Source organism: Cololabis saira, chromosome 17 (genome assembly GCF_033807715.1).
Source record: "Cololabis saira isolate AMF1-May2022 chromosome 17, fColSai1.1, whole genome shotgun sequence".
Taxonomy (NCBI): Eukaryota; Metazoa; Chordata; class Actinopteri; order Beloniformes; family Belonidae; genus Cololabis; species Cololabis saira.
This window is the reverse complement of record NC_084603.1, coordinates 9,327,389-9,343,713: the sequence shown is the minus strand read 5'-3', so window position 1 is coordinate 9,343,713 and position 16,325 is coordinate 9,327,389. Positions and strand designations below refer to the sequence as shown.

Genomic DNA, 16,325 nt, shown 5'->3' with positions numbered 1-16,325 from the left:
TTTATCAAATAAAAAGATAACGAGACAGTTTTGGGCATCACGTCTCAGACGGGAGTCATCTCCCTTCATCCCTCCACTGCTGACCTGTGGATGGCTGCGTTACAGATGCTGGAGATGGAGGCAAACACGTCCGTCCCGTAGACCTTCATCCTGGATTCCTTACACTGTGCAGGACATCTTGCTATGAACTCTTCCAGGTTGATCTTTCCTGCTCTGACATCACACTCAATATCTGGAACGACTGTGGACAGACGGGGAGAAGGATGGTTGGACAAAAAGATGGATCAGTTACAGTTAGTATTTGGTTTGAAACACTTTTAGGGGAAATTATCTTTTATCTTTCACAAACTGGATAGTTAACTATGTTTTTTTTTCTTAGCAATACTATAACTCATTTACCTTTTAATTACTGCTAGTACTTTTTTTTTTTCTTTTGAATTCAGTTTTTTTTCAGTTGATCACATTTTCCAGTTCCAGTCCCACATTTATTCACTTTCAAGCCCGTATTTGCAAAAAATTTACAACGGACCTTTACTGACATTTTATTTATTCATCTAGTAAAGATTTATGGGCTCAAATTAAAGCCATAAATATTTTGTATCTGTAAATAAACTTTGTACTTGTAGAAATATTTTGTGCGTGTGCAAAAAATATTTGTACTTGCAAAAAATATTTGTACTTGCAAAAAATATTTGTACTTGCAAAACATATTTGTACTTGTAGAAATATTTTGTGCATCTGTAAAACCTTTTTGTAGCTGTGGAATTAATTCGTCTGTGAGCAACATTGGACATACAAAGCTACAAACTTTTTTACAAAAGCTAGAAACTTTTTTTACAACTACGAATTATGGCGAATTATGGCACTGTTTTGACGTGTCAATAATAAGAGCCAATAAGCGATCTTTGGCACGGGTTTCAAAGTGTTTCTGGATAGCCAATCAGCACATTGCATCGCCTACTGACGTCGCCGCCATATTGGATGTTCAAGACTGCGCTGCAAACTAATACAAGTAAATGGACTTATTTTCATAAAGCGCCTTTCTACAAAGAAATTTACGTTTTACGTCTCATTTATTCATTCCCACATGCACTAATATACTTGGGAAACAGTTAGGCACCAAATATAATATATTTAATTTTCTCAGAAAGCAAAAATAAGAACTTTATTGATACCACATAGGAGTAATTCATGTTATATCAGCTATAGAGAACAAGGTAGTGCCAAAAAACAATATTTATGGCTTTAATTTGAGCCCATAAAGATTTATCACCTACAGTACAAACATAATGGTGGCAATTGTCTTTCAGTGTGTTTCACGATCTGCCACCACATCAAAATATGTTGTTGAAATGGTTATTTGCTTTAAAAACGCCACTTTTCAGGCTTGTTTGTTACCTTGCTTTGGTTTCTTGCCCTTTGATCCACCAGGCTTGGCCCAGCAGACGCAGGACAGGAGCAGCGCTGCAGGTGAGGCAAAGGCAGTTCCACATAAGATCAAACAAAGATAATCATCAGTGTCTTTACTGGACATGCATGATCTCATTGATGCCGCTATTTGACTCTGTGAGCTGATTCAAATGGTCAAATGAAACACTGCAGTCGAGAAGGATTTATGTAAAACCAGTTTACACAACAACATGCTGCATTCTGGGATGAGACAGGCTGCTTCCTCACCGCAGATGATGACAGGGACCGATCCTCTGATCATGATGGGTGCTGCGTTGGGTAAACGGGTCAGCCAAGAGTCCTTATAACCGCACAACCTTAAAGAGACAGAAAAGTTGACTATTATCCTCTAAAACCCGTCATGTGCTCCTTGTTTACAAGAAAGCTAATCTGAAAATTATATTTCTGAGAAATGTATTGGAATCAAGACAGAGTAAAACCTATTCTAGTCAGCAACATAATATTTATGGGTATATGCCGTAGGCGTAGACAGACAGACCGAGCCGACCAACTCATGTTGTGTTCACAAAGCCACCATGGCCTGTGAAACATCTTCTTTCTATTATGAGTTCTGTGTCACAAGATTGGTCAGACCAGATGAACACTATATTTTAGACAATCAGAGGCTGCAAATCCAACATCTGAGCTCTCCCACAGAGTTGTCCCTGTGGTAACTTTGGAACGAGACTTATTAGAGAGCACACACAGCTCAATGCGGAAGGGCTGGGGAACTGTGTTGAGTCACACAGTTTCTTTGTTTGAGGGTAACATCCACATCAAGCTGGATCTTACTCACAGTTTGTTTTTCTAAGTGAGTATAACCTTCATGTGTCCGCCATTCAGAGACAGATGTTATACTGCAAAGATTTAAATCTTGGTTGAAGCTTGTGTGAACAAGTTCAAGAGGGTACGGCTGAGGCATCCCCCCCGGAGTTGTAATGTAACATCCCTGCTGCCAGACACAAGCAGCTTCAATCTCATCCTGGGAAACAGGTAAGTACTCTCAGGTGTGCTGCAGTTCAGGATGTTTGCTGTGTATTAGCATTGTTAGATGAATACTCCATTTAAAATACTTGAATATACTGCTTCATTTTAGTAGTGATTGCTCTAAAGTGCAGAGGTTTTTCTAAAAAACAACTCTCATGGTTTATTAGGGCCCAAGCACTGACAGTGCAAAGGCCCTATTGTATCTGTAGGAATTTCTTTTTTCCTTCTTCCGACGAAATGAGGGCCTTTTTGCTCCCCTAAACGTTCCCCAAAAGTCACCAAATTTTGCACGCAAGCCAGGCCTGGCGAAAAATTATATATTTAATGGTTTGCATTAATGGGCGTGGCCTAATGGCTCAACAGCGCCCCCTAGAAAACTTTGTGCCTCAAGCCCCACAATACGGTTTGACGTACATGCACGAAAATCGCTACACACCTGTATCATGTCGCAACTTAAAGGTATAGTCTGTAATCGTATTCAAAAACATACTGGGTGAAATGGTCCTTCCATCCTGAGAGTAGACAGTGAATAAAATAAAATAATAATATAATAATAATAAAAATCCGACCTCTCTGACAGCTTTAATCCTGTAAAACCTCTGACCAGTCTGTTTTTTGCGCACCGAATGAAACGGATTGGTCAGAGGACCAGAGGCTTGGCAGGGGGGAAAGAACCAATCAGATGCCTTCATTTTAAGTCCCGCCCACGCCCCTCTCTGTCCCATGCGCGCACTCGTCACGTTGAAAATCTTGCCGGAAAACTTCACACACTCGAGTCACGTTTGCTGAAGAATGGCAGAGAAAACGAGAGAACGCAGCCAAAAATACCACCTCCAGCGTTACTTGTAACGGCCTGCCCTGCTAAAAAAAGAAAGCCAAAGTGCGATTCTGCGGCACAGGTTGTTTGCTACTGGGGGTCTGCCACGGAGCACACGCTGAAGGCTGAAGGCTGAAGGCTGATTTATGGTTCCGTGTTACACCAACGCAGTATGGGGGTCCGTGGGGATGGAGGCGTCTCCCCGGCGAGGGCGGAGAGTGCCGGTGCGCTGCGGTGCCGTGCAGGCTCTGTTGCCACAGGCTACGCCGTAGGGTACGCGGCCCCCCCTAAAACCGGCCTCGCTTACAGGTGAATGAGACATGGGGTAGTTTTGTTGAAAATGTGCTGTCCAAAATGTCCTGGAAAACTCGACTTTGCGCGTTCCCCAAAGTTTGTGGGGCCGTGACTTTGGATGGAGCGCTGACGGGAGGGGGAGGAGGGGGTGGGGCTTAGAGGAGGTGCCACTTTCAAATCTTGCCAGCTCTCCAACATTACAGACTATACCTAACAGGAAACCACTACCGAACTACCGAAACCAAACAGGAAGTCGGCCATTTTGAATTAATCATGTAATTTTGCCGCAATTTATGCCGGCCGTTAATGCGGCCCGAACCGTAACGTGCACCCAGGTGTGTTATACATCAAAATGTGCATCTCGATCCAGCGACGATGCGCATTACTTTTCTCAGTCAAAAGCGTTACCGTGGCAAAGATAGATGCCATAAAGCGCGCGCCCCCTTCATCTGGTTGGTCCATATTTGATAGTTCCTACTTTCTGCCATACCTTTTGAATGGTTTGACATAGAGAGTCGTGGATGGTGTAATTTCTGATATGCTTATGATGATAAGTTGAGTTTTATGTGAACAGCAAAGGCACTTTTTATAGTATTATTGACCTAGGAATGTGGGGGGAACCCGGGGAGGGGGGCGATGGCCATGAGTGCGAGGGCCCGTTCATCGCTGCTTGCAGCTTCAATTGGGTCTTTTAATTGTGAATGACTTCAATTGAGAGAGTCTTGTCTCGGTACTTGGGCTTCTCTGCGCCTCATTTTCAAAAGCAGGAAATACCTTCCTGATGTTTACACTCAATATGACCAAATTTTCAGATACTGAGGTGAACATATGAGAACAGAATTGCCGAACACAGAATCTAGTTGAAAATAACAGCTCAAAACTACCGGGTGCTGCCTCTGGGTAGGCTTCCAGAAGCTGGCCAATCAGGAGGGAATAAACTTTAACGAGGCCTCAATTCATGGGTTTCAGTCACGTGACATTTTTTGTTGTCAGCGCCATCTTGAGGACCGACCGAGGACCTTCACGTCGCGCAGCCAATATGACGTCTCACCTAATAACTCACTTAACTCCCGAAGAACAGCAACGGTATCTACAGAAAATTGACACTTTAGGTTTCGATCCGTATATAGCTAATCAATTACTGACTCCACTCCAGTCTGCCAAAAACCTGCCAGATTTGTCGTTTGCGGACATATATCTACCTGGTCCACAATCTTTCTCCATACACCGGCGAAGCTCCAAGCCGTTTCCCAAATCCAACTCAGCCTGGATAATTTCTCGTGTCCTCTGCTTTTTCCCCACATCTCAGTAATGATCTGACATGCTGACATATTTGCTGCATTTAACACATGGATCTATTATAAAACCACTTTAACACCACACGCCGCTCATTCCACGCTGTTTGCTGTTTGATTGCGTCACCACACGCAGTTATTAAATGTTGTTTTTTTCACCACTTACAGGACCTTTTCTCTCCCTCCCGTCCGATGTTCCGGGACCTATATAATAATAGGATATTATTTATTTATGCCACTTTATTGTGGTTTTTGTGGTGAAATGAGGAATCATAGAGATAACTTCTCATTTCAACTAACTGGATCAGCCGTTCCTCATCATGACTGTTTCCTACAGCGCTTTCAACGGGCTTTCAACACGAGTGACAGGAAGAAAATAGAAGAACATTTAAATATCACAATATCCCACGGCCCACTTAAAGCACTGGTAAAAGGTCAGTCCCGTTTTTTTAGACTTATTATTGTCGCATCCAACGGCACAACAGATAGACGGCATGTTGCAAGTCGGTCCTCAAGATGGCGCTGCGAGTACTGTGTGACGTCACATGATATCGATGAATAAGACTGGAACTAAAACAGTATGTTTTCTTTTCCAGATACAGGATGAAACCATAGGATGGAGCTTAAAAAAAGGGACAGCATCTGATAAACAAGCAGCACAAAGAAACTTTAACCAACTTTTAGCTCAGAGGCTCCCACTAGAGGCGTGGAGTCACTTTCACAACACTGCTCAAGATAGATCTAGTTTGAACTCTTGCTCAGTCACACTCTTGGCATCACTTTCTTGAGTCTCCTTGCACATTTGCCATAACATTTACTAACATAACATTGGTGACGTATGTTCCACAAGGCGATTCGTTGTTACCGCAAGAGACGGCCGGCACAGGAATCAAAACCTACTTTGGCGTGTTTTTGCTGATAGCAGGAACAGAGGACATGAGAACGACAAGACACGCACCAAAAAGAAATCAGATGTTCTTTAAGATGAAATTGCAACTGATATCTTGATCATGTTTATCATAAATATTTTTGTGGTGCTTTAAGAATTTAAAATTTGCTGCAAAACTGATGATATAAAAAGGTTATTAGCATGTTCATATCGTCGTAGAAACTTTACATTTATAAGCATGCTCAATGTTTTTTTGCTAAGAGAGGAAGATGTATTGTTTGTATGTTTCAACAACTGACAGCTGCTTATCTTACTGTAAAGTAGCGTGACAGTTGAAAACAGGAGGAGATAACTATCCCAGTCTCTGCGACACAAATCATCCTCTACCAGCTCCTCTTAAGTTCACTGTACAACACCGTCATAGTGATAAGAATAATTATGACGGCACCACGATGGTAACATTAAGGTGAATATATTGCAAATATGACGTATCATAACAAAGCAGCTGCAGGAGTTTCCCCGCTGCAGCATGTGTGAGCCAGTGCTGTGCTTTGACAAGTAGGTAGATGACTTCTGCACAGCAAGGACTGCAATTTGTCCGTGCAGGGGGAGGAAAGCATAGTCTGGGAACAAGCTGGGACAGATATGTACATCCACAGCACAGGAAATGGGAGAGTGAGGCATCAGAAACCTGACCTACATTTACAGTAGGTAAGATCAGCTGTAGACACGAAGCACTGAACTAAACCTTTCCAAAAACCTGAGCCACATTCAGCATGGAAATCCCTCCTCTGGGTTTCTGTTCCTCTGCAGAGATGTGTGACACCACAAGACAGACTGAAATGAACAAAAGAGGTCACAGCAATTTGAGACCTTTTAATTTATGTTCTCCGAGTGAGATCTCTCTTTAAGGCACATGGAGTAAATTACGTCCTCTGACAAACACTGTGGGGAGTTTCCTGAACAGTAGATAATAGATCCTGAAGGGACTTGCAGAGACACAACCTGGTAGACACACACTCACGCTCAAAGTTAACTACGTTAACGTTGGAGAATGCTTTCCAGACATAAATCAGAATGCACTCTAAGCGTCCCATCTGAAGTACACCTGCCTTGATGTTTAGATAAGGTATGAGCTGAGTCAATGGCATGACTTTCAGATCACCTCTGATGTCATACCACTTTTATTCTCAGTCATTCTGAGAATCTCCAACATCTAATTTCAGCTGGGTGGAGACACAAATCAAACAAACCATAAACACGTAAACTGCTACAAGAAAATGTACGAAGAACCCGAACTGACTTCTACAGCCACGTTTAAGAGCGCTGGCCCTGGTCCCTTTGTAGAAAGCATATCCGATCAGACAGGTTGCATAGTTTGGGGTATTAAAGTGCAATTCAGCTTGTGAAATTAGTGTCACTATAATGTGGATTACGTGCACCACACAACCTTTAGAAAGCTTGCACAAGGCCAGGCGGGTTTGTGCAAAGCCAGCTGATCTCTTGAAGCCTGTGAAATTCACATTTTCAGCTCCTGCAGGAACATTTCCTTTTATATAAATGCAAAAACGTATAATAATGTTACATACACCCAACTTTTTAACCATGTTCAGATTCTACAAAGTTTTTCAGCACTTCTAAACACTCTGCAGTGCTTTTGTTTCAATTATCACGTATCGATAAGTATCAAACTACCAATCTTCCAACTGTAAGACAACCACTGCAACAGCTGAGTAACAGCTGACATCACTATTTCCCACCTGGCAGGAATTTTAAAAGTATACCATACTAAAACAGGATGTGTATACACTGCATGTGGGTATTTCAAAGACCGGGACACAATGAGTCCTCAAGTGTGGGCAGACCACACACACCTGTGACCGGTTCACCTGAGTCTTAAAAGGTGCTCAAAAGTGGCTGTTCATAAGCACTAAATACATACTGAGTTTCAGCCCTGAAACTGTGTGTTTCCAACATTAAGTGTGAACGTTGGGGACATGCATCTCAACACCAAGCACAAGGACTGTATTTCCAATTTCCTGCATTTCAGCAGCAGCCACATTCCAAGTCTGTGGGTGACTGGCGGAAACACATCGAGGTTAAGAAATAAAGGGAACTGCAGCTCATTTGAGAGCCATGAGAAGCTGAGAACTTGATTTCACCATGTTCCTGAATGAAGGCATGCCTGACGCGAGGCTGTATTTACAGACACATTCTCAGGAAATGTGTCAGGCCACCATTCAGAGGTGTCAGAATCATGCTGTAAGGGTGTTAGATGTGTGAGGAGAGAATAAACATGTCTCTACAGGGTCATTTTTGAATTTTCTTTTGGTGAGGCTGTATTTGTTTATCAAGCTCTGCACAGGTTGAATTACTTTAATTCTTGGCACCGGCTTCAATGCAAGCCACAGCCTGCAGCTTGCTGCTGGACATATTGTATGGAGACCATCTGCGCTTCATCAGTCTCTTTGAAAACATGCAGAATAGTCAGTAAAACACTCCAGGAAATGTCAAACATAATTTCTAAAGGTTAAATCACAGGTTGAAAACTGAAAAACTCACCTTTTAGGCAGTGGCAGAACTAGGTAAGGGCTTGGGATAGTTGAGAGGAAAAATCAGGATTATTTGCCAAACATCACTGTTATAAGCTAAGATGGTTATCCTTTTAATAATTACAACATGCCAGTTTTTTGTTTTAGTCTAGGACAACTATGAGTGATTTGGCAGAAATAAAACAAGCACAAAGATAGATTTTTTTTTAAATATTGGTTTTATGAGCGTCCTGTTAAATCCTAAAATCAGGTGAAATTGTGAGCCATGTATCTCAAAAGAAAAACTAAATGAAAAATACATAAAATTCTCGTGAAAAACACGCAGTATGCATCAAAATTCCCCAGAGAATCAGTTTATTTACTTCTAAACGCAGTGCGCATCATTTACACGCACTTGTGAATCAATTCACAAGTTGATAATTCACCCACGCCACGGAAAGGGAAACAGAAAAAAAATCCTCCTTTCATGCTTGGAGCTGTTTGTTGGCTTTCTCTTTTAAATCGTCATCCTCGAAGTGCAATGAAAGAGAACTCACCTGGGTAAGGTAAAATAATCCTCTGCGCCTTAAAAAGTTAATTCCCTGCGCACTTTCCCTTTTATTCGCCCCTGAAAATGGTGTGGAGCTGCAGGCGCGTGTGCAAGCTCCTTTTTGCTCCACCTGGACTTTTACGTCGTGCCTGATCGCAGTGCTCATTAAAAGTGCAGAGATTCCCCTGCTTGGCCGTCCCACTGCAGCTTGAGCAGCTTTTAACCCCGGCAGAGCAGGATCAGGCACCCGGGGTCATCTGGGGAGGACGCACCGGAGAGGAGAGGACGCAGCAGCCAACACCTTTTTTTTCTCCTCTTCTCTCACGCATTTAGCATGCCATCTAAGAAAGTTAGCCTGTTATGTAACCAAAGAAAAAAAAATAAATAAAAGGAGTAATTATTCTGGTAATCTTGTGCTCTGTAACTGAACCCAGCTCAGGCGAAGAAATGAATCAACCAAAAGCGAGTGCGTCAGCCTCCACAGGAGCAATCACTCCTCCTCCGCCACATAAACCAATCAACACCTGCTTTGGGAGCAGACAGAATCACATCCACTGTCATTTTTGGAGTTAGTGGCTTTTGGCGAGCTGCTGTGCCCCCTCCAGCCCCCTCCAGCCCCTCCCAGCGCGAGTTGGTTTATGAAGATTGGCAGGCAAGGTGTTGCCATTGAGCACTGTATGGATGGTTGCCTGCCATTTGGATTTCAAGGTCTCAAGTGCTGCTGTAAAAGAGCCCTTTGTGTATGTGATTACAATCTTTGCAGAAACCACCAGGAGCTTTTTTTTTTTCTTTAAAGATCAAAACTTCATGGACAAAGTAGATAAAGCAGATCGGATGGTGTTTTAGTACTATTTTCTACTCCACGAGTACCACGACTCTGACAGCATTCTACGTTACGTGACCTATCGTCTGGAGTTTTCAGATCATCTGTTTTGTTTTAAAGAAAAACTTAGATGGAAAGATTCCTGAATGAGTGGGGATGTGTTGACTGCTAATTGACAGAATGTAATCTGCAGTATTTACAGAGGCAACTGAGGAAATAATCGTACTACATCACCATCACACGCTCCAGATCGGTTAGGAGCAGCTAAAGTATATCCAGATGCTATTGTGCATCTCTTGTCCAGCTTCTGTATTGGACCACTTTTCATGAGCTGGATACCTTTCAGAGGATTTGATTAAATCTTCAAATGCATTGCTTCACATTGCATGTTGTCATGACAACTTTCAACTGAATGAAAAATAGTAAGGCGTAAAAAGTGTGGTGAAATCCTATTTGAGCTTCAGAAAACAATTTATTAACATACATTACACGTACAGTTTATGAACACAGGTAAGACCAAAAGATAAAAAAATACTCTCAATCTCCCGTTGTTCTTCAAGTGCTGGTTCAAGTGGAATAGAAAGAGTCTTCAGAGTCTGTCACACCAGTACTCAGATGTTTCAACGTGCGATGGCACATCAATGTGGAAGACCTCCGGAGGAGTGTGCGGAGCGCTGTTGACCCCCGAGTCGCTGTCAGGATTGGACTGCTTCAGCTCTCCTGCCGTGTATTTAGCCTGAAGCTTCTGAAGAGGAAGCAATGCAGGTGGAAGAGGGGGCTCTGCCTTGGGTTTGATGTTTTTAAAGTGTTGCAGACGCACCACGTCCTTGTTCTCCGCCGTACACGGCAGCAATATGGAGATGTCCTTGCGAAATTTGGAGCTCATGCCGAAGTATATGAGAGGGTTGTAGAAGCTGGCGGACTTGGCGAAGAGTCGCGTGATGATGCTGGTCGTGCTTGGCACGTGGAAGCCCCAGGCTGACCACATAGACACCACTGCATATGGTGACCAGGCCATGATGAAAGCTGTGCAGATTACAATGGAAATCTAGAGAGACATGAGGAAGCAATTGTCAGTAAGGAGAAAAGAAGAATCTTTGCAGTAAAACCTTTCCAAACAGCCTTTTCCATAGAAGAAGCTCAGAAATAAACTTGATCACTCTCCTTTAGACCCACCCTTGTGACATCTCTCTCTACTTTCCTTTGGCGGGCAGAGAGAAAACCATCCGCTGACATGGCATTTGTGCTTTTAACAGTGTTGATAATGGAGACGTAGGAGAAAACCATGATGCTAACGGGGATGAAAAAGCAGAAGACTAGGATGGAGATGATGTAGGACTTGTAAAAGGTGGAGTAATTGGCTTTGGACCAGTCCACCTCACAGGTGCCATAACCCCGATCTAAGGAACAGAATACACAGAGATCACAGCATGCCTCAGCATTCATACTGTTTCAGGTTTTTATATGTATAGCTATGTGTCATACATATATAAGACAGACCTGTGTAGCTGCCCCATCCCAGCAGCGGAGCCACAGACCAGAACATCGCTCCAGTCCAAATGAGGAGTAGTGATACTGCAATTGTATTGATGCTGATGCAGTGAGCTGCAAAAACAGGAGAAAACACATGAGCACAACACACACTAAAAGTACCAAGGTTTGAAAACAGTTGTGTGGGGGTGTTTGCATTTTAAAAGTTTTAAATGTTAGGATCTTGGCAAAAACAGATCAGAAACAGTGAAATGCTCGAAAGGAAAAATTCTTGACTGGCTATGAATGTCAATATTTTGTGACATTTGTTGAACAATGAAGTCTTTTCTTACATCAACGGCCTTTGCAAACATCTGCGAGTGAAAAGAACCTCTGTTGACAAAGTGCACATAGTTTTATATTCAGGGGAAGAAAAGAAAATAGTCTGTTCTGTTTCCGAGCAGCTTTCAAATGTTTCTTGTCAATATCCCGTACTAAAGCGAGTCTAATGCTGTACTTTTGCCACTGGCTTCCTCTTATACGGCTACTCACCTGCAGAGGTTCAACCAGACATCTCAAGGGCAAACCCAAAGACAAGTTCATAAAGCGTGCGTTTTATGAACAACCACAAACACAATAAAATCAGACGCAATTGCTCAACCTAATTTCCATGTAATTAAAACATTCTTTAGCATCACTTACAGCCCCCCAAAAAAGAAACGGTTACCTCAAATTGACTTAATCACATGTTGGAGAAATATAAACTGAATCGCTGGAGACAAGTGGCGGTTATTCCCATAGCTGAAGTTGGTAATAAGGTTTCATTAGCTGCAAAAACACACATTTTTCTGTCAGATAAAGACCTGCTGGAATGTGGGCCAGGCCGCCATGCCGATATATATAAAAACTTTATGTTTTCTCACTGTAATTCAGGGGGGTTCGCTCTGACCTTTCTGTGGATGGCATCCTTTGATATATCTCGTGACGCTGATGACGGTCAAAGTGTTGATGCTTACAAGGCCGAAGAGCAACGTGAGGAAGCCATCTACCTGGAAAGAGACACGGAGAGGCAATTGTTGATTCATTAAATTACATTTTTAGAGATATCTTTGAGTCTTGAGGACGGTAAGACTATTAAACCGGGAGCAGCGGGAAAAGTAAATTAAAAATGAAGCTGTTGACAGAATTTCCTTCAATTTATTGTTGAATGAATGTCCATTATCTCAGACCAATTATCTTTTAATTCCAGCTCTTCCTCTGGGGAATGATGTTACTGTGCTTTGGTTTGGCTCCAACTGTGCAAGAATCTGCACCCCACTGGGCCACGTCCAGGTGACGCAGCTCATTTAAGGTCCCTCACTGATTACATTCTTGATCTTCCTTAGTCTTAATCCTATTGGCTGGTCATCACTTTTTTCAGGTTAGTGGACTGCTAGGATAAAAAAAAGCATGCTTTTAATTCTGAACTTGTCTGTTATTCAAATAAAGTATGAATTTGGTGTTATCTGATCATCTAAGATCATTAAGTTGTATTGTGCTTCTGCTCCATCTACATCCTGGAGCACAAAATAAGATGTTGCTGAATTGAGAATAATAGAAAGTATCAGAGGAGGAATGGTTTCAAAACTATGTTTTAATACACTTTTAAAAATAAATCATTTTGTTAGGTCTTTAAGGGTGGATTGCTATGAATAATGTCCTAGAGTTCGAACCCCAGGGATCTGACTAAGCGTGAAACGGTTCATGCCCCATCCTGCTCTGTGCTGTTATCTGCTTCTCACACGCGTGTCTCCTTCACCGTCGTGCTTCTCTCTTTCTTTCACCTGGTATTTTCTTCTCTTGTGTGCCTCTGATGTTCAACCTTTCAGCCCACCTCTCAGGGGACGCCATGAGTGGCATACTTCGCTCCTAATATTCCTCCTTGGGACTGGATGTGTGAAACATGAGCTCGTCTCCTTGTCCGTGCTGCAGCCTCGGAGCAGCAGGCCTCGACTGTCCTCCACTCACATTACACTTCCAGTTGCTCCGTCTTGTGCGATTTAGCAGAGAAATGATGCTCTTCTGCATGGATGACATGGCTTCTGCCACGCCAACGCTTTAGCAAGAAAAACATCCTGGATGAATTCCAACTTAAAATATGGCAGCTATTTAATTTCAACCTGAGGCTGTGAGACAGGAATCCCAAAGAAAGTTAATTTATGTACTGACACTCAACAGCTCAACCTTTTATATATATATATATATATATATATATATATATATATATATATATATATATATATATATATATATATACATATATTTATTTAAATTTTTTGTTAACACAAATAGCTTATGTTATTCTGTTGGATCAAAATGTGTTTCCTTAATACAGCAGCATACAAGCCCATGATTAAAATACACAACAAATGCTCCGTTGCTCTTGTTTGGCTGTTGACATGCTGCTTGCAGAGTTTCACCCATGCAAAAGCCCCCATCACTGTAATCTCATTACCGATTTAACCTCCAGTCCACATGGCTACTAGTATAATCTCGCACATACACAACCACGCAGTCACACGCACATTCACCTCACTGTAAGACTTTTGCAGATTCCTTTAATGTACTTCATTAATTGAAACTGCACAAAAAGAGCGACTGCGTGTCCTCGCGATCTTTGCAGCTCTGCCTAGTCACCACCTTGAAATCATTTCAAACTAACGTTCCTTGCTGTTGATTTACTGACCACGCGGTATTCTGCAGCACGATTAAACATTTGTTTAAAAATGCTGAGACGGATACAACATAACCAAAAAAAAAAAAGATAACAAACAGTCCTTCAGAATGGGATCATTTCCTTGTGGGTTTTACCTGACAAGTCCAGATCCAGGTGATCCAATACCCGTCGTCCTTCAAGATATTGAATATTTCTAAGATTCCTCGGGAGTAGCCAAACACTGAGATGCTGGCGTCCGAGATGGCGAGATTTAAAGTGAAGAAATCTGTTGGTTGGAGTGAGGCGCGCTGCCTGTACAGGACAAACATCACTAAGCTGTTTCCAAACCACGACAGCCATCCTGCAGAGAGAGAAGCAGACGCTGCCCTCAGTGGATATGTGGCAGTAGCTGGTGCAGTACTGGTGGTGGGACTGGCTAAAAGAGTTGGTTAGAGTCTGATAGTGGCGCTCAAGCCTGGTTGGTTATATTTCAGCACAGGTCATAGTGTGAAAACTAAGTTGAGTGACCTCTGTATATATCTCACCCTCTGTGTTACACAAACTCACCTGACTGTACTAGTTGGCATGAACCAAAGATGGATCAGTGTCCTCAAGAACAACATGTCAGCGGTGAGCTGGCCCACAGAAATACCAAGAACAGCAGTTGATTTGATGTTTCATGTGTATCTCGCTGTTTGCTGGCGGTATGGATTTAACATTCTTTAAATCAGGGGGTGTTTAACCTGTCAAAGGCTGACTGAAACTGAAGCCAAGATGAGATATTTCCTGAACTTTTACCGTTCACAAATGATACTTTATAACCTGTAATATGGAGCATTTCAGTATCAAGTGCACTGCAAGTTTTGTTTACTGTTTTTACATGACCCCATGCTTTATTGGGTAGCAAAAATCGAGCAATAGGTATACAAGTCAGCATTCAATCTGGATCTGTGTATTTGTATTTGTTCTATTATTTTACTTTTTTTTTAAATGCTTAACCCTATTGCATTGTGATGGCTGACTTACCCAGCACCAAGAGGTAGACTCCGATGATGGTTTCACCTGTGTCAGACAAAGGAGTGTCTGAATACTGAGTACTGAGGTTATTATTCCTCCAGGGAATATTCACCACCTTCAGAGGGAACCCCTTCAGCGTTATTTCCATGGTCCAAACTGCGATGCCTCGGCATGAATTCTTTCTGTCCTCAACAAAGGCTCTGCTCTGTTCTGCTTCCTGTCAACTCTGCAGTCGGACACCGGCGGGGAAGACCAGTCGCTTCGGTTTTAAATCCAGCTTAGACACAGTCACTAATACCTGACCGCTTGCTGTTCAAATGACCGCAGCTGTAATCCTATCTATTTCTTAACAACTAAGCAGATAGACGTTTCGGGTGGAAAACCTAGCCAACAGGGAAATGTTTAGTTAACTAATGGTAGAGGGCTTTCGTTCACCTTGAATTGGTCTCACATGTTAATTCAGAGGCATTTAACATAAAGAAAACCCATCAAACAATGGATCAAACCCCAACTTCTTCTTTTACATCTGCTCTTACAAGTTTATCACTAATTCAGTCTGTGGAGCTTAAATATCATTTTGAGTTCATCCACTAAGACTTGAGGACATGAGGATTAAAAATAAATATACAACAGTTTTCAGCTAAACTTATTGCAGCATACTTAACTATTTAAAAACACAGATAAAAGTCCTTCTGTCCGGTCAAATTATTTGTTTTTAAATGTGAAATGTTTTTACTTGTTAATCAAGTGCAGTGTTACCCTCACACACAAAAAAAAAAAGACACCACATCTCCTCCTGTATGCTGCTCCTTTGTATTTCTGAGTCTGTTTTAAAGTCCTGTGGATGGCTTGGAGTTGGCTGAAAAAGTGCAGTTTTGAATTTGAAGGAGCATCTGTCTCTATCACATGAGGCCATGGATGATGTTCAGATAAAAATCATTTTCTGCTTGATTTGAGACCTCTCAGGGGATGTCATATGTTTCTGTAAACTCCTAATGATATCCTAGGTTCAGATAACAGTGCTTAAAAATAACCCTCTCTTCTCAACAAGCATTTATCTGGTCTTACTCCACACTTATTTCCGGGGACCTAAGGAAGTCCAGTGTCTTCACTTACGTCATACGGATGAGCACTCCTCATATTATGTTTTTCTTTTCCCAGTTACAAGTCTACCGCGCTGTAGATCAAAGGGAAGAAGCTGTCCTGCATTAGTTTTATTAGATACTGTGATATGAAGCTGTTTCCAATCCCTGTTTAGTTGAGTTTGTGTGCATGTTGTACTGTAGACAGTCTGGCAACAGTTTACGTCATCCAGCTCATTCAAAAATCTCTCTGTACTTTAAACACAACCCTGAAAACGGGACTGGGACGGGACTTTCACTGATCAGTTCCATTTATAAAGGAGTGTGAGGGTGAACACTTCAGTTCTGTTGCTGTGATTGTGTTTTTACCAGAGGTGTCAAAAGTATTCACATTCATTACTCAGGTAGAAGTATAGATACTAGAGT

At 42.1% G+C, this 16,325-nt stretch overlaps 2 protein-coding genes across 6 annotated transcripts in view; both read right to left on the bottom strand.

Moving 5' to 3' along the window:
• vit (vitrin) overlaps positions 1-9,244 on the bottom strand; it is a 31,737-nt gene extending 22,493 nt beyond the window's left edge. For all 5 annotated transcript variants that reach the window (XM_061746139.1, XM_061746140.1, XM_061746142.1 and 2 more), the window contains exons 1-4: positions 8,820-9,244; positions 1,678-1,766; positions 1,399-1,464; positions 85-241 (exon numbers count right to left, since the gene is read on the bottom strand). In XM_061746139.1, the coding sequence (XP_061602123.1) occupies positions 85-241; positions 1,399-1,464; positions 1,678-1,711 (257 nt within the window). In that variant the 5' untranslated portion in view covers positions 1,712-1,766; positions 8,820-9,244. The remainder of the gene's footprint in view (positions 1-84; positions 242-1,398; positions 1,465-1,677; positions 1,767-8,819) is intronic.
• Positions 9,245-10,087: 843 nt separating this feature from the next.
• Positions 10,088-15,069, bottom strand: LOC133464127 (opsin-5-like). Its single transcript, XM_061746144.1, has 6 exons — positions 14,827-15,069; positions 13,956-14,161; positions 12,055-12,154; positions 11,136-11,240; positions 10,812-11,035; positions 10,088-10,683 (listed from the first exon to the last, which is right to left on the bottom strand). Exons 1-6 carry the CDS (start codon positions 14,963-14,965, stop codon positions 10,225-10,227), a joined length of 1,233 nt encoding a protein of 410 aa, XP_061602128.1. The 5' UTR covers positions 14,966-15,069; the 3' UTR covers positions 10,088-10,224.
• Positions 15,070-16,325: the final 1,256 nt, after the last annotated feature.

What these genes read in the sequence shown, in the direction of transcription:
- LOC133464127 (XM_061746144.1), bottom strand. Translation starts at nt 14,965, where the DNA reads ATGGAAATAACGCTGAAGGGGTTCCCTCTGAAGGTGGTGAATATTCCC. An exon ending in CCTGGATCTGGACTTGTCAG is followed by an intron (nt 12,155 to 13,955) that starts GTAAAACCCACA and finishes GTCTCTTTCCAG; the next exon opens with GTAGATGGCTTCCTCACGTT. An exon ending in TAGAGAGAGATGTCACAAGG is followed by an intron (nt 10,684 to 10,811) that starts GTGGGTCTAAAG and finishes ATGTCTCTCTAG; the next exon opens with ATTTCCATTGTAATCTGCAC.